The 24,202-nt window shown below is 41.2% G+C and overlaps 2 protein-coding genes across 3 annotated transcripts; one reads left to right on the top strand and one right to left on the bottom strand.

Annotated features, from left to right (window-relative positions):
- Positions 1–1,365: 1,365 nt before the first annotated feature.
- Positions 1,366–13,476, top strand: stx17 (syntaxin 17). Of its 2 annotated transcripts, XM_079694334.1 has the most exons (7): positions 1,366–1,544; positions 2,398–2,606; positions 2,706–2,771; positions 6,083–6,409; positions 7,605–7,655; positions 9,783–9,869; positions 12,010–13,476. In XM_079694334.1, the coding sequence occupies exons 2-7, from the start codon at positions 2,484–2,486 to the stop codon at positions 12,250–12,252; spliced, it is 897 nt and encodes a 298-aa protein (XP_079550460.1). In that variant the 5' UTR covers positions 1,366–1,544; positions 2,398–2,483; the 3' UTR covers positions 12,253–13,476. The 2 variants fall into 2 exon arrangements, with proteins under 2 accessions (XP_079550460.1, XP_079550461.1); XM_079694335.1 differs by lacking the exon at positions 9,783–9,869.
- On the bottom strand, positions 13,230–24,198 carry erp44 (endoplasmic reticulum protein 44). The gene is made up of 11 exons (XM_079694328.1): positions 24,039–24,198; positions 21,233–21,305; positions 20,410–20,449; positions 19,955–20,070; positions 18,841–19,025; positions 18,628–18,743; positions 18,362–18,536; positions 18,055–18,166; positions 17,808–17,949; positions 15,611–15,713; positions 13,230–15,236 (listed from the first exon to the last, which is right to left on the bottom strand). The coding sequence occupies exons 1-11, from the start codon at positions 24,096–24,098 to the stop codon at positions 15,126–15,128; spliced, it is 1,233 nt and encodes a 410-aa protein (XP_079550454.1). The 5' UTR covers positions 24,099–24,198; the 3' UTR covers positions 13,230–15,125.
- Between the last annotated feature and the right edge of the window lie 4 nt (positions 24,199–24,202).

Below are 24,202 nucleotides of genomic sequence, written 5' to 3'. Positions count from 1 at the left end.
TGCTTCAGTTCAAGGGTCCTGTTTTTTTTGTTCATGCTGTCTAACACTTGAATAGAATGATGCTATTCATGTTAATGATTTTAGTAACACCTGTGTCTTTCCAACCATGCTGAGTTTGCTGAGTCTGCTGTGAAAAAGGGGTGTATCCACTGAGAAATCAGGATGTGTTGATCACACCTGCTCTAAAGAACAGTAAGATGCAGGAAGTAAGAAGTGAACGGGGCTTCCTGCTGCCTTCCACTCCTGCTGATTTACTTCCTGGATTAGACTGAAATGAAGGGCACCTGAGTCCACGCACCTGCACACACAAATTCTCTCTCTCTCTCACACACACACACACACACACACACACACACACACACACACACACACTTGTGATGATTTGCTATTTAGATTTGTACTGTCTGACTGTTCTTCCCCCTCAGTCTGCAACACTGGGAGTCCCCTGGAAGTGGACAGACAGACAGACACACACAAAGACACACACAGACACACACAGAACATGTGTACATAACATCACTAGGGGAAATCCTCTTTAGCTGGGGACTGTTTGTTTCACTGCGGCCCCTCGCGTGGAGCATCCGCTGAAGGAAGAGTGTGTGGGGTGTTGGCCTAAATGTCAAAGGCAAAAGGTGTCGAAGAAGAGGAGTTGAAGCATGCAATATACCCACTCACACAGGCTGATCTCAGAGTAGAGGAGGGGGAACCCCAACAATTATCTCCCAAACAAAACACAAACAAAAACACTTTTTTTTATTCCGCAGGATTGATGCTGTTTATAAGTGCAAGATAAAAGAAAACGTATCCAAATGTGTCGAAATAAATCCAATCACTTATCTCTGCTATAACCTTAGTCAGATATGTGTGAGGTATAGGTGTGTTTACCGATTAATGGGAATTGTTGATACGTCTTTTATTTCTCTTCATTAAGATCAAGTACTGTTGCAATATGATAAAGACATAGGCCTATATAATCCTTTAATTCTAATACATGTATTTAGTCTGGTTAATTTATTTCGATTTTATAGTATTACGTGTGGAAGAGAATCAAGAAATAAGCCTTAGAAATGTACATGTGAATCACAAACAACATAGTTTCAACCCATTACATATACATTTAATATTAAATTAACTTCTGATGAAAGCATTCTGAGTTTGTAACCCACTGGTCTGGTGTTATTTGTGTATTCTGATCCAGTACTATTTGTATCTTCTTTTATATGCTTTACCTTCAAATATAATTACTATAGATATAAATATGTTCTTATTATTGTATCGTTGTCTATATTCATGTATTTATTTATTCTTTTAGAAATGACTTGTCGTGGTACAGCGATCAGGAACACAATGTGCTGCGGCTGCTGGTGGAGGTCGGAAACTTTTCATGGACGCACTGAGAGGAGACTTGTTTACAAACAGCAGATTCAGAACAAAAACAGAAAGCTTTGCTCTAAACAAGAAAATAGTCAATCTTGTCAACAGTATGGAGGTTCGAGTCAGTCCTTAGTGAATATAAAATATATCTTGAAGTGATCATTTCAGGGGTAAGTGTCGCCATATAACCTTTAACTTTCGTTATCGTGTTCTGTAGTAGGCTGGTATTTCATTATTTTCGGGCTAATGAGTGAGCTAGCTAACATCTAAGACAAGTATTAGCTAAATAACCTTCATTACTAAGCTAACAGCTAATGACATGCTAGCCCGGTCATTTTGCTTCAGCTTTTGTCAAACTGTATGTCTCTAAGCATTATCAATTTCCATTCAGGTGTCTAAAAGCACAGTTCTCTTGACTTCTATAATTGGTAACTAGTCTGGTAAACTTACATTGCTTCTTAAGCCATTAAAATAGCCCTACAGTAGCCTCTACAGTAGGAGTAACATTGTCTTAAAGCATTATTATGAACTGCTGCTGCTAACAATTATTAGCATTGTTGTTAAATCTGGGGATTGTTTTTCTACAAGTACATTATAATAATAATAATAATAATAATAATAATAATAATAATAATACATAAATACATTTCTGTCATTTAAATCGACAACATGTCAAGTATTACAAAATGTCCGCCCCAGTTTTTCATATCCAAAGTCTTTCAATGCGATATGATATAAAACAGATAAAGGCACAACATTTGAATATTTGACAAATATTTCATTTAATTTGCTGTTTACTAATTTACCGATCAAGTTATTATTTCTGTGTACATGTTAAACTGTCAGTGTGTCATGCAAGTGATACTTCAGTTTCTCTTTTCACTGAAAGGATGTAGGCAAGACAAATAATTGTAGTCTTAGGGAGGTGCCAATTTGAGATATGTGGGCAGACTTGCATGTGTCACAGAGTTTATTCATTTGATTTACGTATTTAATAAAATCATACTCTGCTGGTATTTACAGTGTCTGTGGGGGCAGTGAGATAAGGCTGAGCAGGTGCCGTGTCTAAGTTACAAAGAGGTGTTGGCTGTGGGCAGTCAGCAGGACACATGGCAGAGGAAGGCAGCAAGCTGACTCTGAGGCGCTTGGAGGCACCGATCCACAAGTTCATTAAAGTGGCTCTGCCCACGGACCTGGAGAGGCTGCAGAAACACCACAACAACATACTGAAGGTGACGGATGAGATCTGGCTGGACACATGATCCCACTCTCACATCCACATTCTCACTTCCGGTCCTCACATGGATAACAGTTTCTCCTTTATTCCACAGTTCCAACAGAGCCAACAATGGGACCGGCTTCATCTGGAGCATGTCAATGCCAGCAGAACTGTGCAGGTATAACATAATAATAATAATAATAATAATAATAATAATAATAATAATAATAATAATAATAATACATGGGATTTTTGTAGCACTTTTCCTAATGATCAAAGACGCTTAACATACATACTTACATAACACTGAAAAACAAAAATAACCAGATGTGTGTGTGCGTGCGTGCGTGTGCGTGTGTGTGTGTGTGTGTGTGTGTGTGTGTGTGTGTGTGTGTGTGTGTGTGTGTGACAGTGATACTAGTCATCAGCTAGAAGTTGTAGTGTCTTGAAATATGTGTGAAACAGAGGCTATAAATTCTAGTTTATACATACCCGTCAAGTTTTTACAGTTAGAATACTAAAAGTGAAAAATGGGAATGGAGAAAAAACGTAAATAATTATCGATAGTATGATCGCGTGTGACCATTTAATTAGATCAGGCTGTACGTTCTTTATGGCAGAACCAATTGGACGTGAACCATAACAGACGTAAACATGTGCATCTTGTTTACAGTCGAAGCAAGGTTTTTTGAGTTTTGGTGAGGATGTCTGAGCGTGAGCACATGGAGATGGATGAAATCCAACACCACCCTCTGGTTTAAAGGCTAGCTTAGGGAAGCATTATGGTTTCAATGAAGTTGAAGTGAAAAAGGGCCTTGACAAAACACACAGTATGCAAAATGTGTCTCACTGGAAAAATCATATATGAGAAAAGATATTACATATTTCCTCCACCTTTAAATATTAGCAACTAGTCACACCGTGAGAGAATTGTCACTTTTGTATTGTGTTATTATTTTATTTCCAAAGTCACAAGCTAATAACTAAACCATCTCCTTGACTACTGAGCCACTCTATCGGTTGAGAGCGAAGAGATGTGATTAAAACTATCGATTAAATCAGTAAAATCTGTTAATTAAAAAAAACATTTAATACATTTCCTTAAAAAGCCTATACTACAATAACTTATTAAATACACACCAGGACTGGATCTGTTTATTATAAATAAATCAACTTTCTGTATAGAAGTTCGGCCTTACGAAATCAGGGCAACAAAAGAGCTGTTGCCCATTCTCAAATGGACCATTTTTTGTGTGTGTCTTCAAGTACTTGCAGTCTTGTTCACATGGTGGGTGTGAAATGTCTCAGAGGATGTTGTTGCCTGGAAGCCACCATGTCTCCGAAGGTGAAATAACTCCAAACAGGCACAAACCCATCCTCTCACCATTACCCTGCCAACTCCAGGGACACACACAGAGTGCTTTACCGTGTCTGCATGGTGTTAATCCAGAGAAGGGTTAGTCTACTCAGCTCCAGATGTTAGTGCACGTGGGCCGGTGTTCCATAGCATAACAGGATAGATGGATAGATGTCTGTAGACAGAAAAAGAAAGGAGGGCTGTCACTATATCAAAAATATGATTGCATTATCTGAAGATAGTATTATGTAATAATAATAATAATTCTATCAGTCAGATTGATTTCATGTTATTGTAGTTATTGTTCCTTTTTAGCAAATTAAACACACTCAAAATAAACAGTCTGTATCCATAGCTTTATAACAGCATACAGAAGGAAAAAAAAGGAGAGGTACACAATTATTAACCAGATATTATTCTGTGTATTATTACCATTATATCAATAGTACCAGTAATAACCACACCCTTTATAGATCGTAGGTCGGCTAATATGTCTATGAGATGTTTTTCAGTCTGTTTAGTCTGTTGTCCCTCCCCCTAGAAAGAACCTCTCCCCCTTCTTGAAGATTGACATTTACTTCCTAGCCTCGGTGTCCCCACCTTGACCGCAGCAGCCTCAGCACACACTGTGAGACAGGAGCGGAGTAATTCTGTTCTATCATGAATATCTGCTATTGAGTATATGTTTGGTGGGTCTGTCTGTGTGTTGGAGCTTCAAACGTTCACGGTTCATTTGCGTGCTGACAGGTGCCTGACCAGACTGCCTCTCTGTTAATCAGTGTGTTTTTCAGTTTCATGCACACGAGGACCAGTGTATGCATGTATGTTTATTCATGTTGTGTAATTAGCAGCGTGTGTTATCGGCAGTGCCTTGACCCCCTGAGCCCAGAGCGGGTGGCGGTCTGGAGGGCTGATGGCTGGGATGTAATCCTCCTGTCACCCTCAGGGCACGGTGCGATGAGGGGGCTCGTGGTTCCCTGCCTCATATCTGAACCTTATTAAGCCCACACCCCAACGCACACACATTTTCCTTCACTAGGACCATTTATTGGGATGCTCAACCTGTCAGCATGAGCACTTATTTTCTAATTGGGCAGAAGGGCCAGGAATTACATTTTTCAAAGGATTTAAAATGTGTTATTTGTACATTAAATTCATTGTTTAGGATAATTTAAGCTGTATCTCCTTCTTTATAAATAGTTTACTTAAAGGGGACCTATCATGCAGAATCCACTTTGTCATGTCTTTTATACATAAACATGTGTCCCCTCTGTGTAAAGAGATTCTGAAAGTTTCAGGAAAAAAGATTCTCTCTCTTTTTGTCCTGATCCATTTATATAAAAACCTGTCTGAAAATGAGCTGATCAGATTTTGGCCACTTTATGATGTCATAACGATGTTTTGGCTTGTGTAACCATTAGCCAATCACCTGAATCTCCTCCTAGAGCAGGGGTTCCCAAAGTGGGGACGCGAGACCCCGAGTGGGGGTCGCGAGATGATTACAAAATAAAAATGGAAAATTAAATTAAAAAAAATTGATTACTTTTTTTAATAATTTTTTTTAAAAATTATTATTAATAATAACGTTAGCGTAGACATTTTTTTCTCTGACAAACCACTAGCGCAGTGTTTCTCAAACTTTTTCTTTTTTTCCCCTGAAATTATTCACTAGCACCCCCCGTCGACAGGGGGTCGACAGTCTCTGGCACTGTTATTTTGGGGGTCGCGGGCTGAAAAGTTTGGGAACCCCTGTCCTAGAGCACCATTGTGTTTTATTTAACCAAATATCTCTCACAGAGGGGCGTGGGGAGTGGCTCCTTATTTTTATCTAAAGTAAAAGACAGAGAATCAGCACTTTTGAAACAGGGCTGAAACAGAGGGGATTATGGGATGCTGCAATGCACAATCTGTTTGGTATTTCAAGACAAACACTTCAGAGCCATGTTTTATATATATATATCTGAGACCGGTATAAATGGAATGTCTTGTTGTGTCTTCTGTGTTTTTGCTGTGAGACAGCTCAAAACAGTCTGCTATTAACAGAGACCCATCAGGCAGTCTTCACGTTTTACAATACATTTCTCTACCCTTGATCTCACTGAGAAACCTGCTTCTTCTCTGCCTCCCTGCAGCAGTTGAGAGCGAACATGAGGGAGATGGAGAAGCTGTGCATGAGGGTCCGTGCCGAAGACGCCCCCGCTCTCGACACGCTGGTCCAGCCGGTCAGAGACAGGGCGTCAGCCGCCGCCAGAGACTTCCTGCTTCTGCACTCTAACCCCGTGCCTCAGCCTGCGCCCAAAACACCACCTGCCGCTCAGCCTAACAGATGTGTGTCCAGCAGTTACCACGACGATGACGATGTTTGTGAGGAGCCACTGTCTGGCAGGCAAATCCAGCTCCAGCTCCCAGAAATCCCTGCTGATCAGAGTGCTGCTGAGTCCTGGGACAGCCTGGAAGAGGTGGGGGCTAAACATTCAGTCTGGATTTCATACTGGATACATGGATTTCATATTAATATTATTATTATTATTATTATTATTATTATTATTATTATTCTCCTTATCTGATTTTATTAATGTTATTAGTGTGTCTTTTTGCTCGAATGTTTTACGGTCCCTTATTCTTGATGTGTGAGTTCAAGGTGTACAGCATAGTGTTGGTATGCAAGACAAAGGTTCTCCTCCTTTAAACTTTAAAAACAAAACAAAAAGCCTTGCTCGTAAGATATCATCAAACTTGCTTCATCTGTAGCAAACAACAAAACTATTCCCTGACTAAAAATATCACTTTATATTAAAGACATAAAGACAACAGGTACTTTTAACCTATTTATTAAAAATGTATTTATCTTTCTAAACTTATCTCTATCAATGAATTGTTTTATTCTAAAAGAAAAATCTACCATTTTTACCTTCCTAAAAAGAAAGAAAGAAAATGCATAGGATGAAGGGTTTCTTAAACAACAGCTAAAGAGTTATGGAAGTGACCTTAAGAAGGAGTTCAGCCAAATGAAACACAGTGGGTGTTTTTCACAGCGGACACTTTGATTGACTGGCGTAAAAGCACATTACTAAAAACATAAACCCTGTTGTTGCTCTTTAAGTTTCCCAGTTGGTCGTGGCAGTAGGCAAAACACCTGGATCCTGAAAGTAAAGCAGCCAACATCCATTTTATTATTTACACCTTTGCTCTTCCTCATGTGTTTAAATGTCGCTGGATAGCTCAGTGGTTAGAGCTGGCTGCTCATATGCCTAAACTGCTGACTATTAAGCCGGTTCGAATCCCGAGCTAGCCTAACATTCAGGCAATGTCTCCCCCGTTCAACTCTATACATCTCTAATATAGACCCCAAAGATACCTATCTTCTGTGAAAAAGGCATCAATCAAAGCAGGGAACACAAAGTGCAACAAGGTGGTTTCCATACTTTGGCTGTACTAAATGTTGCTATAGTTACGTGCTTTATTTCCTGCTATTTAAAGATCATCTAATGCAGATGACCCCTCTCACCTGTTCATACAGATGCTCCTATTTAGCTGATTTACTGCTAAACATACAACGCACTTTACTATTCATGCTATTGTACAGTAGCTTTAGATTTGTGTGATAACTAAGTTTAACAATAAAATACAGGCGGTCATTTTTTCCTCTCTCAGGACCTGAAGGAGCTGAGTGGTTTGGTGACGGAGTTCTCGCTGCTCGTCCATGTGAGTACTCCACTGCTACGCTCACATTTCTCTTTCTACATGTGTGCACAGCTGAACAAAAGCAGTGTGACAGCCTATAGCGTTTCCAGGAAGTGGTGAGTAGTAGTGTTTGACCGTGTGCCTGTGTTGCCTGGTTAGGCTCCTCAGAGAGAGGAGGCTACACACATCGGCTCAGGATGACTGCTCGGGCCCCAGAGGCCCCTTCGCCCAGGCAGGAGGGGAGATTGAGAAGTAGTCAAGGGCGAGAGGGAGGACTTGCGGGAGGATGGCGAGTTCTCCACAGGGGGAGAGGTGGGGGACAATGGCTGCATCGGAGCAGGTGGAAAACAGACGGCTCAGATTATCACTCTATCCTCAGGGGTGGAGAGAGAGGAGCAGGCCGGCCGAGCGGAGGAGAGATTAACAGGGGAAAAGAAAGTGAGAGAGTGGAGATGTAGCTAGGGTAAAAAAAACAAGACAGAGGCATGGGGGGGGGGGAAGAAAGAGCATAGACATGTTGTTGTGGTGTCTCAGGGGTGAAAGGCGCCGTTCGGGGAGTAATATTCCAGCTCCGCCACAGTGGAAATACTGAGTGTGTGTTTGTGTGTGAACACGTCAGCTCCGCGCTCTCTTCTTATCTCTCTGTTTCTCTTCGTGTGTCTTGGAGGGCAGTCATCTGCCTGTCATGTGATTGCGCTGAATATGAAACCGACAAATATAGTCGTTTTAATTTAAGGAAGATTTTAAAAGCATCTTATGTGACTAACCTCTTTTAATTGCGTATTCAGTTGTATTAGAGGATTGTGATTGGATCTGAGATCATTAAAACAGAAGATATTATATTATAATATAAAACATAAGCAATGAAGTTCATTATCAATCTTTTCTTTGTAGTACTAAATGACTTTACGGTGCATCATCTGTAGAAAGGCATTCTTACACATTCATCACTTTCATTCTTTCCTAGATTTGCCCAAAACTCATAAATATACTTTAACGAAATAGAGATGCAACATTAAGTTGATAAGTTGATCCATAGAAAATAAATGAGCAACTGTCTTTCCTTTGTTTTTGATTTATAGTTTAATGTCTTTTTTGGATTATAACATGAAAATAGGCAGAGATGCAACAAAGGTCGCTGACTGAACTCGAAATGGCTCCCTACTTTTTGTCTGTAGATTTGCTGCTAGCTTCTGTTTCATATAATTGTGGAATTAATTACTTTAAGTGTTGGACTGTTTGGAAAGTAAGACAGAAGATGTCGGGTTGGGCTGTGGAAAAAAACGATGGACATTTTCGAATTTGTTGACATTTCAACGAGAAAAACAATAAGCAGATTATTCGATGAATTTAGTTTGTTGCAGCCTTATTATTTTGTTATGTAGAAAATGGACAGAACTTAATCTATAAAATAACTTTTAGCTCAGAGGAGGAGAAAGAGAGAATGGGTGAGGAGGAGGAGGAGGAGGAGGAGGAGGAGGAGGAGGAGGAGGAGGAGGAGGAGGAGGAGGAGGAGGAGGAGGAGGAGGAGGAGGAAAGTACTTGTGGTTGTTGTTTGGTCACTGTGTCCATCCAGCCCTCACATGGAGAGAGACAGCTGCCACTCTGAATATTTCATGAGATCTACACAATGCCACACACACACACACACACACACACACACACACACAGACACACAGACACACAGACACACAGACACACACACACACACACACACACACACACACACACACACACACACACAGACCCCACCCCCAGTGAAATCCTTTGAATATACCTACAACCTCCACACACACTCATACACACCCAACTTGTGTTAACTTGTGCCATGGAGCAGAATCTGTTCAGGAAAAAATAAAATAGAGAACACAACAGGTGTTTTTTTTTTAGTGTGTGTGTGCGTGCGTGCAGGTGAACGTGTGTGTGTGTGCGTGCGTGCGTGTGTGTGCGTGTGTGCGTGTGCGTGTGCGTGTGCGTGTGTGTGTGTGTGTGTGTGTGTGTGTGTGTGTGTGTGTGTGTGTGTGTGTGTGTGTGTGTGTGTGTGTGTGTGTGTGTGTGTGTGTGTGTGTGTGCGTGAACGAGCTTGCTTGAATGTGTTTGTGTGTGTGTTTTAATATGTGTTTGTGTGTGTCTCACCCTGTGCATCAGTCCCAGCAGGAGAAGATTGACAGCATCGAGGACAACGTCAACGCAGCCGCTGCCAACGTGGAGGAAGGGACCAAGAGCCTGGGGAAGGTGTGTGTGTGTGTGTGTGTGTGTGTGTGTGTGTGTGTGTGTGTGTGTGTGTGTGTGTGTGTGTGTGTGTGTGTGTGTGTGTGTGTGTGTGTGTGTGTGTGTGTGTGTGTGTGTGTGTGTGTGTGTGTGTGTGTGTGTGTGTGTGTGTGTGTGTGTGTGTGTGTGTGTGTGTGTGTGTGTGTGTGTGTGTGTGTGTGTGTGTGTGTGTGTGTGTGTGTGTGTGTGTGTGTGTGTGTGTGTGTGTCCTGATGATCTGATATGTGTGTGTGTAATGTTTGGGAGATGGGGAGATCGATGGCACTTTGCCTCCCAGCCATTCCACAGCGTTTGTCCCTATTGATCCGCTCGAATACGGAGGAAAGCTGCAATTAAGGAAATAGAGAGAGGAGAGCGATAGAGGGGAGGGGAGGAAGAGTGATAGAGAGGTAGGATGAGAGGGGGGACAACAGAGGATCTGTGTGTTTGTGTGTGTGTGGTGTTAAGGAGAGGTTTGAATGACTGTTTAATAGTTTTTCAGGAGCAGCATTGGCCTTCCATTATTCAATTCAATACACTCTCACACACTGAGTGTAACTCAGAAGGACGACTCAGTGCCCTTCACACGTATTACTCAATTGAAATGATGAACTTTTGCCTGTAATACTGAGAATGAATCACCTGTTTGTGTTAATGTACAACACACACACACACACACACACACACACACACACACACACACACACACACACACACACACACACACACACACACACACACAGACACACCAGTGAACACTGTTTCTTTTACCAAGGATTGTGACATTTTTCTAACTTTACTTTCACTATTTTGTTTGGTGATGAGAGGCTTGTGTGTCAGATGAAGCAGTCTTTTTTGATCTATGTTTTGCTCACACTTTAAAGAACATAATAGAGGCCTAAAGTAATTACACTGTAATTACAGACTCTTAGACGACACCAAGTTGAGATTCCTGTGTGCTGAAACAAACCTATAAATGCTAACACTGCACAGAACATTAAAAACAGACATTTCTTAGCTGCTTACACAGTCCTGCCAAGGCTACCTAAAGTTATTATGTCAATTACAAAAAAGTGGTATTAATCGAGCCGTGCAGATACTGAGTTGTCCTGGTTACTGAGATTTTTGCCACCATTAAAGAACAAATGAGATAATATTTTTGTGGTGTTCGATGCATAAAAAACCCCGATATTCAACCAAATCTATTCCATTTCATTTCATTGTTATTTAATGTTATGGCGTGATTCCATTCCCCGCCATAGGTGTTGGTTAAAATCAGCTGTTTTGAATGAAATGAAAGGGCGAAAAAACCTTTGACACTGTGAGCTGCAACTCTAACATTTATAAAATAAATTTCGCAAATATTAAAATATTCTTTTGAAAGGGTTATTTTAATTTAAATTCACCCAATTGGCGACACAAACAAAGGTCGACCTCTGTCACGCTGCTGCTGGATGTAGTGGGCTGCACATTAGACGGTGGGGGGGGAAGATAAAACAGATGAGAGGTATGTCAGATGTTTTCACGCGTTTGAAAGCTTGTAATCTGTCATCAGGTCATAAAGCGTCACACACACACACACACACACACACACACACACACACACACACACACACACACAGATATTTCTCCGTCCTCCACAACCTGTGCCCAGAGTCCTTTTAACTCGGCTCAGATTAAATTAAATATTCCCTCAATTGCCACAGGGGTGGGGACAAGCAATGCTAGCTTTTGAACTAGATTAATTTAATGGTGAAGTGTTAATCAAGTGTGTGTCCCTGCATGTGTGTGTGTGTGTGTGTATCTGTGTCATTAATTGTCATCAGCAAAGCGCACCTTCGACTCTGATGATAACAGCCGTAATAACACCCTGGCCACATCTCTCTGATTTCCTCTAAATGGAGATAATGAAAAGTCTTTGAAGCAGCTATGGCGGTGTTGATTTACATTTACACATGCAGGCTTGTTTGGGTCTTCTTCTTTTTTTTTCCTTCCTCTTTCCGTGGCTGGATTTGTGATCATGAAAGGATAGACGCGTCCAAACTCTACCACAAAGTACTAATGCCTCCCAAGGTGTGTGTGTGGATGTTAAATTAAACTATATCTCTTCTCCCTGTCTCTCCAGGCGGTGGGCTACAAGTTGGTGCTGTTGCCGGTTGCCGGGGCGTTGCTGGGCGGTGTGTTGGGGGGTCCCCTCGGCCTGCTGGTGGGGTTCAAAGCAGCAGGGGTGGCTGCTGCTCTGGGAGGGGGGGTACTGGGGTACGCAGGCGGAAACCTGGTCCAGAAACAACGCAAAGCCAGAGTGGATCTACAGATGAAACGACTGACAGCACCACCACCAGAACAAGAGACACACAAAGACAAATGACCCAACAGTCATTTCTATGCTCTGACCTCAGGCCTGATCACTAAAGGCTTCGACTAGGAGCTCTAACTGGACCTCCGGCAGTGTCACATTGCCTTAAAGAGACCCGCTGTAACGTCATCAGGCTTCTCTGCTCACATACTTTGATGTTCGGGTATGAATGGTTTGTCTGTGAAGAGGTCTTAACACATTTTATACACAGCTGAATTTGTATTCCCAATGCAACTAAACAGTTATTTACACTACATTATTAAGAATGGTTGGGTGAGATTTGGTGAAATGTCTCTTTTTTTTATGTCGTCAATTAAAGGTGGGGTAGGTAAGTTCGAGAAACCGGCTTGAGATACACTTTTTGTTATATTCCATGGATTGCTCTTACCATCCCGATAGCAATGAATATCTTAAGTGCTTTGACAATAAATCCATAACAAAATGTCATCTGTGGAAGCCGTAGTGCTGTAAAAAGCACGACCAGTTATTTTAACCGGCCCGGCTGAAATAACTGGATGGCCTACCAACCATTCTGTCAAATACTATCCCTAAAAAGGAAGGGCTTTGTCCCAGATTGTGCTTCTTCACCAGGGTTTGTCTCCAATGATCATGCCTTCATATTCCTTTAAGCAGGAAATAGTATCCTAATGTGAACAGCTGCACTACGGAGACTACAGTAGCAATGATGAATAGATTATGCATTGAGTCACTGTGGTTTGACCATTGCCTAATGTAACGTGTTTGTTTCATTGTTTATATAAAGTATACTGGTTATATTTACAGACTTGCTAAGTGTGAGAGCATAATTGCACAACGATTCCCAAAGTGCCACTGTCCAGCTCGCTTCAGGAAGAACCTGCACTGTGTTGATATGCCATGTTTTCTGCCAAATAAAATGTGTTTTTTTCCAACAGAAATGTGGTTGAATGAATAGATAACAGGGTAAATGAAACCAGGCAGAGACATACAAAACATCAGACAACACAATATCCTGTAAAATGGTTTTTAATTTACTTTTTTTCAACTCCTCTCCCCCTCTGAGATGACTTGGTTTAGAAATGGCATCCCCCCCCCCTCCTGTTGGTTGGCTGATATGTCACGATGCAGGCTTCTGTTGTCCTCTATGGAAGGGCTGGACACTCACTACAAACTTAGCAATGGGGTCCTCGCACTCTTAACCTGGCTTTGCATTTATTCATGCTCAGGGGATCTCAGGGATCTAGACATGTACCAAAACCTCAAAAGACATATAAAGAGACAAAACCAGTTTTAAGAGAACTTGTATAAAGTGGCCGACTTTACATTTCCACCGTTCGTCACATGGGTTTTCCCCTTTTGTCTCGCGGCTTTTTTTTTTTTAAAACACTGGGAAGTCTTTTCTCCCTTTGCATGATGACACATTTGACAACAAAAACAGCCATTTCATGAACTTTTACCATTTTAAAAGTACATCATTGCAAAACATTTGTTCCTCTTTTAGTTTCCCGGGAAAAACAACTCTGAGGTGGCACGGCAAATACTGTGCCTTTAAAAAGGTAGCAAGCCCCCTTTGACTTTGAATGTTTGACAGTAGTGGAGGTAATCAGCATTTTAGACACTGAACATTCAAATAATGTTCAGATTCCTTGGGTACAAAATGGACATAATTCCTGATTGCGTAAGTATCCATTTCCTTTGAGACAATACTTCATAGAGGCACCTTTGGCAATAGTTACAGCCTTAGGTCTTTTCACTAGGCCTGTAACAGCTTTACACATCAAACACTAATTATCTCACATTCTCCGTTTAGGTCTTTTAGATTCGGCTTTATTTAGATATGGGTTATCCTGTTTGAAAACAGACATCTATTTAACCTTCTGCCGTCAGAGGCAAGGCGGCCGCGCTACAGAAGAGCTGCACACAGCATGATGCTGCTGCCACCACCAGGCTTTACGGTAGGGAGGATGTCTTATTGGAGTTTTAGGTTTTCTTATGATGGCCAAAAGACTCATCACAAAAAATAAAATCCTAATTACATCCACTGTCATTCAGTGCTTTCAAACGGCGACACATGAAAAGGTCCAAGGGGGCGATACTTTTTATAAGCACTGTTAGAGACATCGTAATCTAGAAGCATTTAGTACCAGGGAGAGAAGGGGGTGCATCTCAACAGGCTGGAGTAGCTCTGTATCTTTATCTTCTGTCTCATGGTTTGATTTCATGTTACCCCAATCAAGCATTTAAAAATATGTTTTCTATTCCTTCAGAACTACCGTTTGTGGAGAAGATATGGAGAGAAAGCTACTTCAAACTTCTTATAACTTGTGCTATACAAGTGCATCAGACTAGTTGGTAATATTATTGAGATGCAGCCAGGAGGAGACTAAAAACGCATCTCTCGTCAGACAGGCTGAACTACCCACAGATAAGAACCGTACGACTGGAGTGAGGGAACTCTTCAGGGTTTTTTTTCCCTCTACAAAAAGCCAGGGTGATGTAAAAGAAATGAAATAAAATAAAATAAAGAAAACTCTGCATTTAATTTAGACCAACGATGAGACTCCCATGTAGCACACACATATTTACAAGCTCCGGAAAAAAAATTATAGTAAAAAGACTTCTCTTGATGTCCTAATGCCCCGCTCCCCTATCCGCACACATTTTCTTCTTTCCCCCCCTTCCTTTTGATCCAAAATAAAAATTGTACATGAAAGAGTTATGAAAATATAGGTTATTCCAACATGATTGTGTCATGGACTGTTTCTTCTCTTCATTCTCTCTTCAGTAAGGGTGTTGGGTGTTCTGTCCCGCTGGCCTGTCCCAACCCTAAACCCACCCCCCCCCCCCCCTCCCCCCGACCCTGGGGCGTGGCATTGAGTCACAGGATCTCTGAAAGGCTGTTGAGGTCACAGCTCGTCGCGGCCCCGGTTGAGGATGGTGTAGCGAGTCTCGCTGGGCGCCAGCTTCTGGAACGAGCTCTCCGGGGGGCTGCTGGCCGCCTCCCCTCCCGTCTCCTCCTGGGGGGGGGGGAACGCAAGAACAAACAGTTTAGACATACATGATGATGTTAAGCCATGGATGTTGCACCTTGTTTCTGTTAAGTGGTAGTGATGTGCTATATGTGACATGTATGTAGTAACGTGTGTTGTTTGTATGTTATTGTTCTCTTGCATCTGCTTGTCTTTCATCCTTTGTTTTATAACTAATGCTGTTTAAGTTTAAGGGCGTCCATTATCATCTGGCTGGGGACAACATCTGGAAATTAGCAATGTTTGCTAAAGATGCCCCATTTACTGTTGTTTGTGACAGTGGATCAATGGGGACTGTCCACAACAATATAAACAAATAAACTAAACTCTCAGTGAATGCCGAGTGTGTCACGCCGTCTGACCTGTCCAGGCGTGCTGTCCGTGGGGTCGGGGCCGTGGTGGAACTCTCGGTGAAGCTTTCCAGAGTGAAGGTCCAGCACAAACTGTCTCAGTTTTCCAGGGATACTGGGAGAAAAAAGAAAAACACAGAAGCAAACATTGAACATGATGCAGTAACCCATTTGTGTCCTTAAATCGTATCCTACATCTAACTTAATTGCACAAACCGGCTATAAATGAATAATTTCCACCTGATGGGTGCCGCCAATACATGAGCAGGTGTGTGTATTGTGAGATTTAGTCATAAGCACAATTGACCCCTCCGCCCCCAACTTTACAGGTGTACCTGTTCTGCTCCAACAGTGAAAAGACCAAAGCACACTGCAGAGCATCCGGCCTACTGATACTCATTCAGCCGGATCTGACACTGAGTTTAATAGATGTATTATGGGACCTGAGACAGTAAGAAGATGTCACAGTACAGCTGTCCAAAATTGGGCTGTACTGTAACAAAGATAAAGAGGAACGGGCCTGCATGGCAAATGAACTGCACTTACATGACCTTCCCAACTTTGTGAATAATTTGCTTAACAACTCAACCTTAAACACAAGTGAACTTGAGAAATGCTGACTTAAATATCTTCCCATCTTGCAGTCTGAAAAAGAGCAAAGGATCAATTCATCAATCCTGAAATGAACAACGTTCTCATCCTCCTGAGCCATAGCTCCAACAGGAAGTGGGTCCATATAGTCAAAGGGATGTAAGGGTCAGGGAGATAAGACTCAAGCATATCATACAGGGGCTGGTGTTGTGGTAGAAATTGGTTAAGGCAACAAATTCACTTGAATCCCTTGAACAGGCCTCTCGAACACCAGCCTGTTGGTATGAGTGACTGTGGGTTGGACAAAGGCATTCCTACACACACAGTTCAGCCATAAAGACAGTAGAGAGAGTTGACGCGAGACAAAGAGCTCGGTGCAGCAGCAGAGGACTCCAGTCCCTGCGGACATGTCATGAAGAAGCATTAATCCATATCAACGCTTTCCTGTGAAGTGCGCTTATTAACGACAGGTCATGAGCTGTTGTCATATCACAGATCCCCAGTCACAGCAGCATGCAGACACATGCACAAACACACACACACATATATATATATAACATACACTGTGCTAATGTAATTACAAGCTGTGTGCCACATGCGGGGGTGATGTGATGTAATTAGGTTGTGGAGGGCTGGTCAGTCCTGGGGGCTTCTGTCTATCTGATCAGACTCTGATTGGGGGCTAGGGGAGGCCGAGTGGTAGGGGGCAGAATAAATAAAATTAAGTTAGATTATACTGGATTAGTTTAGCACTTATTGCACGTGCCAAATCATGTCACATTAGCTCCGGTGTCCTGGCCCATTCATAAAGGACAGATTTTTTAGGAGGTGTGACATTTCTGTTGTTAAGCGCACAGAGTGTGTGTGTGTGTGTGTGTGTGTGTGTGTGTGTGTGTGTGTGTGTGTGTGTGTGTGTGTGTGTGTGTGTGTGTGTGTGTGTGTGTGTGTGTGTGTGTGTGTGTGTGTGTGTGTGTGTGTGTGTGTGTGTGTGTGTGTGTGTGTGTGTGTGTGTGTGTGTGTGTAATGAAATCAACCTAATTTAAGGAGAACTCGTGATGTACAATTTCACATACGGTATCAGTATCAGGCAGTAATTGTTCAAACATGTCTAAAAGGACGCTGAATGTATCAGACTGATTTGATACCTGGATGATTCATGTGTTCATTTCATTTGTTAAAGTTTTCATTTGGCAATTTATTTTCCTATGATACAAATAACATTTGAGTTTGAAAAATGTTTTCAAAATGTTTATGGGTGATGCACACAGTGTCTATATTCATTATTTATATGTATATATTCACTGTTTGGCGTATTTTGATTATCTTCTACTGATATGTATATCTTTATTGTTTTTTATTTGTATTTGATTCTATTTACTTCTAATTCATGTGCTATGTCTTATCTATGCTGCTGTGAAGGAAACATTTCCCAAACTAGGATCAATAAAGTATCTTTTATCTTATCTCAGTGGCAACGTAAGTATATGATGTTGGTATTGTTTGGAAAGACCACACATTTCATTATTTATCACACGTTGATAATAATGTGCATTTTCAAGAACTAGATTGCTTCACATCTACACTAAATCTGAAGGGGAAAGTGAACGTTGGTACTTACTTGAGGTCTTTATAGTCGGGGTAGACATACATGTGTCTGAACGAGTCTATAGCGATGACGGGACAGTCAGCGGGAGTTTTCTGGATATGGAGCAGAGGATGGCGGAATTTCTCGCAGTCTGCGTGCAGGAAGTTTATAGACCCTGAAGAGGAAACAATGATGTCATGGACCACTTCTGAAAACAAACAGTTTGACTCATGGGTAACCACAATCCCCATCCTGGATAGGTACTAAATGCCAGGCTCACCTTTCTCGCTGATGAGCTGGCGAGCCACTTCATGCTGGAACTTCTCTAAACTCTGCGTGTCTTCTTTCACATGGAACAGGATGAGGAAAGGGATCCCTTCTTCAGTCAACTCCTGAAAACACAAATACACACACAAAGCGTCACGGACAGATGGAGCCAGGGCCTTTCTGTGGCTCAGCAGATGGACTACTCAGAAGCCATGAATACTCTCCAGGCTGTTTGTGTGTAAACATCTCTGTACTTCGACATATCCAGATCCACACATCTAACGTCAGACCAGAAAGCAATCGTTAAAGCAGGAACAAACCTCTCCATTTTCAAAGGTGATCTCCCTGACCAGAGGCACACACTTGTCCTGGGCCCAGGCGAAGGTCAGGTCGAAGTTGGTGAGTGATCCGAGGTAGACCATTTCGGCGATGCTCTCTCCAACGGGCTTGTAGATGATATTGTCTCCGCTGAAGCGCTCGGCCTGAGATATGTCTCTATAAGAGTAACACAGAAAGGAAAATATTAGGATGAATACAAATCGAAGGATTCATCTAAGAATAAAACATAGATGGCGTTTTGTCTCACCCAAAGGCCGACAAGAACGTGCAGTCATCTCGAAGGATGTTGGCAACCTTTGCATATGTGTTGTAGTTCTCAGAGTCCTTACTCTCAAAGTAAGCTATGATGTTTCTCTTGCTTCTCTGTGGGAAAAGAGAGTACAAACATTAGCAGTGAGAAAATAAATGACCTTTTTGTGATTAAAATGACTGTTAATATGTGGGCAGGCTTTCCACTCACATCCAGAGTATTCATCTCCTCCATGGATTGCAGCTCTTTCACAGGGTTGACCTGCTGCTGGCGGATGAAATCAGCGATGGCCGCCACCGACCTCTGACCCCTGTACTCCCTCTTCATCATCATCCCATTGCGGAACATCTTCAGTGTTGGATACTTGGTGATGCGGTACCTCTGGGCAATGTCCGCTACACAGCGAGGGTGGGGGAAAAGTTAAGTTAAGAAAGACAAATCAATTGATGCAGAGGAAGCAGCGGAGTAAAGACACATGGGGACGGGAGGATGAGGAGGAGCGGGGACAGAGACGGCGGTTAAACCTGAAAACACTGCCTTCAGTCAGCTCTGAGCTCTGATCTCCCACATGAAAGCTGCCCCCCGCCAAGAGTAAATATTCTCCCTGCACACACTGAATGAGTGCGAGTGTGTGTGTTGGTGTGGCAGGTGTCAATCTCCCTGCGGGGGGTCTCTAAGCCTCCCGTCTTCACAGGAAGCAGCAGTTTTGTCATTAGTCTTCAAACAGTTTGCAGGTCATCAATAATTCTCTCTAATTTGCTTTATCTCAAAAGGCTGAGGCTGGCGGTGTATGTGTCTGTGCTTTGGTGTCCTGGGCATCTATGTGTACATATGTGCATCAAATGTACAGGGAGTGTGTATGTGCACCTTTTTCCCTTGTGTATATATATATATATATATATATATATATATATATATATATATATATATATATTTGAAATGAGAGTGTTTAAGTCTTTTAAGCCATCAGATCACCATAAACAAAACAAAAAACATATTTTCATAATAGAAATAATATAATATGTTCATTTGAATCCAAACATTTCTAAGATTAGACCACCTGTATTTGTTCTACATCATTGATCCAATAGATGGATCGATTGATACTTTATTGATCCCAAATTTGGAAATTGATTTAGTTGCAGCAGCAGGGTGTACAGGCATTACAATGTTAAAATCTTTAAAAGGTGGAAGAAAGTAGAAATGAATAAACAGTAAGGCTCTGGTAACTCCTGACTGGTATTTCTCATCATGTCTTAATGTTGTGCTGTAGGTTAAACAAACAAGAAACACTCAAATCCAATTAAAAGTTAGTAATACTTACAATGTTGGTCGCAGTCGACTCGGGCAAACACCACCTGCTTGGTTTCAGGGAACTCCTCCCTCACTATGTTAGAAGACTCCTCAAATATTGGGTGGAGCATCTGACTGAATCTGCACCTGCAGGAGGGGAAGTGGTGTGAGGCCAAAACCATTTCTATATCTTGTATGTATATTGAATAGCTTACGGAGTACATTGGACTCAATTTTGCAGCATATCAATGTTGACAATGATTTTAGACTATTAGAGCTTCACTACTTAGACTTAAAGAGATTAAAACAAACATCAATGTAAAAATCCTATCAAAAATAAATCCACAAAATCTTTACTGCAGATCACAGCAATCTCATTATACTTGTGTCATAGGGAATGTCTATATCATGAGCAACATTCATTTTAACATCCTTAACAAAATATAGAGAAGTCCAATGACAATGGGAGAGAAACAACACACTTACCAGTCTGCGTAAAAATTAACTATCGACACCGCAGCATTATCTGCAAGGAAACACACAGGAAATTCAAATAAGCCTCTTAACAATCTTTAAATACAGCCATGTTCATTTTGTTAGATAAACTAATTACGTTATGAGTGTTAAACCCACATTTTTGTTACTGACTCGTAGCTCATTATTTATCCATCATACCACCCTCTGATCAAATGTCTTTTTTTTCAAGCCAATGACTTACAATAAGGTCGGACCTTTAACGATAGGATTACATTGATTTCCATGTCATGCAAATATTTGAGAAACCACATTAGGTTAACACTAAACATTTGTATGAGGCCTGATGACAATCTGACAGCAATGGGTGTGGCCAATATGAACATATGTGTGGGATGGAAATAAGAACGTTTAATGGTGCTATCCACATCAAGAGCTCATTACGTGCATAAAGACAAACAAAAACTGAGACAGAGTTGTGAGACAAATCCTAAATACCTTGGTGTACGTAAGATAAAGGGAAACATAATACCTTTCTCTTTGAGACAATTGAGTTCAAGTGTTAAACTAAGATGTGAATGAGTAGTAGAGGAACATTTAGACAGTTTGACATGCTTATAAGCTTCCTTGGCCACAACCATGTGAGAAAAATACCAGGAAATAAGCTGTTTCCTCCTATCTCAAGTCCTTATGGCAAGCTTAGCCCACTAGCTGTTGAATGGACGGGCATGAGGTCTAATGATTTTTGCATCCAACTCTCAACAAGAAGGCCAATCGGTCAATTTCACTAAATACGGTTCCCTTCAGTTTTACAGAGTAAAGTCTGATGCCTTACTTAGGACATCATCAATGTTGGCTGAATCCAGACTGGTGATTTCTGCCTGTCCGGGAGTAGAGAGGCCCATCGCCTACAGACACAAAGGGTACAGATAAAAAGGTAATTAAAACATAAAAGCACAGACAGCTGGTTAAGAAAACGATGTGGGGGGGGGGGGATACAAGATCTTGAGATAACACATCTGCATTTGCCTAAAATTCTTGAAATGCAGGACCTAAATGACTTGAGACTGAGTGAAGCAACTGCTAATCCGCACAACCAGTGTTTACTGGGTCCGCCCCAGGCTTTGTATCCAGTCAGTGTTTCCGAGAGCTGGGCTAAATATACAATATAACATCAACACTGTCACCTTGCATGCAAAGCAATATGTAAATGATTCTCTCATGATCTCCTGTGTTTTGTGTGTTTTATGTACATTTAGACTGAAGTTTCAAACAGTGTTAAGAGGGATTTCCCTTCATTTTGATCCAATAAGAGAAGGTTATGACACAGAGATGGTAAATATAAAAGAAATGGTCAGGAAGTCACACAAACATGTGACACTTGATGAAGATCTATGCTTTTGTTAAGTAAAGGTATGCTTTATATGTCTTGTTTGTCTAGAACCAGTTTGTCTTGAACCTGCAATTACAGTATTTAGTACATGCTTTGTCACTAAAGTGGGACAAAACATGGTACAGTAGAGCTGCATCCATTTCTTACAGTGGGTTGACCGTTAAGCTGAAATATCTTTCATAGATCTGTCATATTTCCTTCCCCATATGTGTGGCCATAAGACACAATGATAATGCACAGTTCTATCAAACATCCTGTTTTTTTCACACATTTTCTCTGAAAGGTTATCCGTTAGACAACATGAGCGAGTACTGCAGTAGGCCTAATTATATTAGTAGGTTTGTGATAAGACAGTAGCCATTTGTTCGTTGGGCATCTCCCTCTCTGGTTTACTCAAAATAAACCAATATATAAACCAATAAGGGAATAAGTATGATTTACCAATTAATTCCATCTCCGATTGCAAAGCTGAAATAAATGTAAAGGCTAAATCTTTGAGGGCGAAATGGGGAAAGAACACCAATGTTAAAAGGGCTGTTGATGCAAATGTAGGTGTAGCCTGAATTAGCTCCTTTATTACATAACCTATTTTAAACTGGACTTCATTATTAAAACTTTATTTTTAATTAATAACTTATTGACACGAAAAGTGCGATCCCATATTTTTTTGCGTCATTGGGAAATGTACGCCCGCTTTCTAATCTCAGCCACTTTATTCAACAGTTATTAAAGTAACCTATAAAAGTATGCCTGCATTATCACTCCATCTGTGGTGTGATTTCTAACTTGAGATCCTTGTCAAACAGGATGTATGGGTGTCTTTCCTGAAAGAGTTACTGACATATTACTGGTATTTCGCTCTTTGCAAACCTTTGACTCTAATATGTCAACAACATGAAACAAGAATATGAACCTGGCTTTATCCAATGTTGACACAAGAGTTCTACATCCTGACACATCCTTGATCTACACTGTCTCAACTGAAAGAGGACCAGAAACACACAAAATATAATAAAATGTGGAGACATTGGGATATTTATCTCCCATTCTTTTACTTTTCGGGCATTTTACAGACCAGACATGTCGTTGATATCACTGTTTACCAAACTACCACTTTTTCTGAAAAATGCATCAAATGATGCAATATATGTTAAATACATGGTTTATACATGTAATTACTGGGGTTCCATTTCTTCTGATTACCTAGTTTGGGCGTGCACATTTGCCGCGCGCAAACCTACCTCTTTTGGATTTGGAAAGGTTGGCATGTATGAGAATGTGGCTAGGTTAAATTCTTTTTTAGAGTTGTGTTCTTTTCTAAGTTTCGTAAACTATACAATTCATTAAAAGAACTGTGAAAAAAGAAAGTCTCAACATTGTAAAATCAGATATAGTACATGTATACCATATAGCATGACACAGCTGCAAACTGATATGAAATGCCACACTTGCTGTGGTTAGGCCAATGAAGACACTGCTCTGCAACTCGGAGGAAAGTTATCTTTCAGGCCCAAAACTCTCACAACAGCAGCACAGCTGCGTAATGCCTATTTCCGGGTTGACAGCCAATAAGAATGAGCCACAACAGAGGAATTCATGAACCGGCGAGCACCATTCAGAGACACGAATGGTTTGACAATAAATGTATGCATCCATAACGTTACACAAAGAAATATAAATATTGATCAAACATAACTTATAATCCCTTTCAATCAATAGAATGATTAAACTAACCACGATTGTAATCAAAATTGGTACCCTGCTGTCAATAAGTGGTAACGGCTAATGCTAGCTCCATACTTCCTCCCCCCCTTAAAGTTATCAGGAGTCCAACTTTAGTCAAAGCATACAAGTTTGCAATATACGCCCTTTCTATATAAGAAACATCTTGATTAGATAAGAAGGATTATGACTTGTTACAACACTACAGCTAACGTTATTTAGCACCACCGGCTGAGTTGACATTGCAGCTGGGTAACTTGATTAGTTATGGCAGACGTTTGGCGAAACCCATTCCAAGGGCCTCCTTACTGAACCCAATAAATAATAACTGCACTTCCAGCAATGATCTGACTCCCTGGTGGTCTACGACAGTTTAAAAGCCACGTCTCTCTCATGTCAGCAGAGGCTCATCAGTTAGCTAGCAGCTAACCATACAGCGGCAGGCTAACCAACGCTAATTAGCCGGGGCTAGCTGGCTGTTGAAGCTAAATAGCAGTGCATAAAAGTCTAAAATATGTATTCTTACCAGCAGGACAACCGTGACGAAGCGGATATCGAGAGACGGATATATTGCTAACAGTTTCATTTTACAGTATAGATATTGGAGGCGGTGGTGTTTAGTCTTCCCAATGGTCTCGACGCCGCTCTTCTCTTCTAAAGTGCAGCCGGAAACCTACGGCGGAGCAATCT

This window comes from Notothenia rossii, assembly GCF_949606895.1.
Source record: "Notothenia rossii genome assembly, chromosome: 7".
Taxonomy (NCBI): Eukaryota; Metazoa; Chordata; class Actinopteri; order Perciformes; family Nototheniidae; genus Notothenia; species Notothenia rossii.
The sequence above is the reverse complement of the archived record's forward strand: the minus strand, read 5'-3'. Positions and strand labels throughout refer to the sequence as shown.

What these genes read in the sequence shown, in the direction of transcription:
- stx17 (XM_079694334.1), top strand. Translation starts at nt 2,484, where the DNA reads ATGGCAGAGGAAGGCAGCAAGCTGACTCTGAGGCGCTTGGAGGCACCG. An exon ending in ACCACAACAACATACTGAAG is followed by an intron (nt 2,607 to 2,705) that starts GTGACGGATGAG and finishes TTTATTCCACAG; the next exon opens with TTCCAACAGAGCCAACAATG. An exon ending in GGACCAAGAGCCTGGGGAAG is followed by an intron (nt 9,870 to 12,009) that starts GTGTGTGTGTGT and finishes CTGTCTCTCCAG; the next exon opens with GCGGTGGGCTACAAGTTGGT.
- erp44 (XM_079694328.1), bottom strand. Translation starts at nt 24,098, where the DNA reads ATGAAACTGTTAGCAATATATCCGTCTCTCGATATCCGCTTCGTCACG. An exon ending in TCGTCACGGTTGTCCTGCTG is followed by an intron (nt 21,306 to 24,038) that starts GTAAGAATACAT and finishes TTGTGTCTGTAG; the next exon opens with GCGATGGGCCTCTCTACTCC. An exon ending in GTTAATTTTTACGCAGACTG is followed by an intron (nt 20,071 to 20,409) that starts GTAAGTGTGTTG and finishes CCCCTCCTGCAG; the next exon opens with GTGCAGATTCAGTCAGATGC.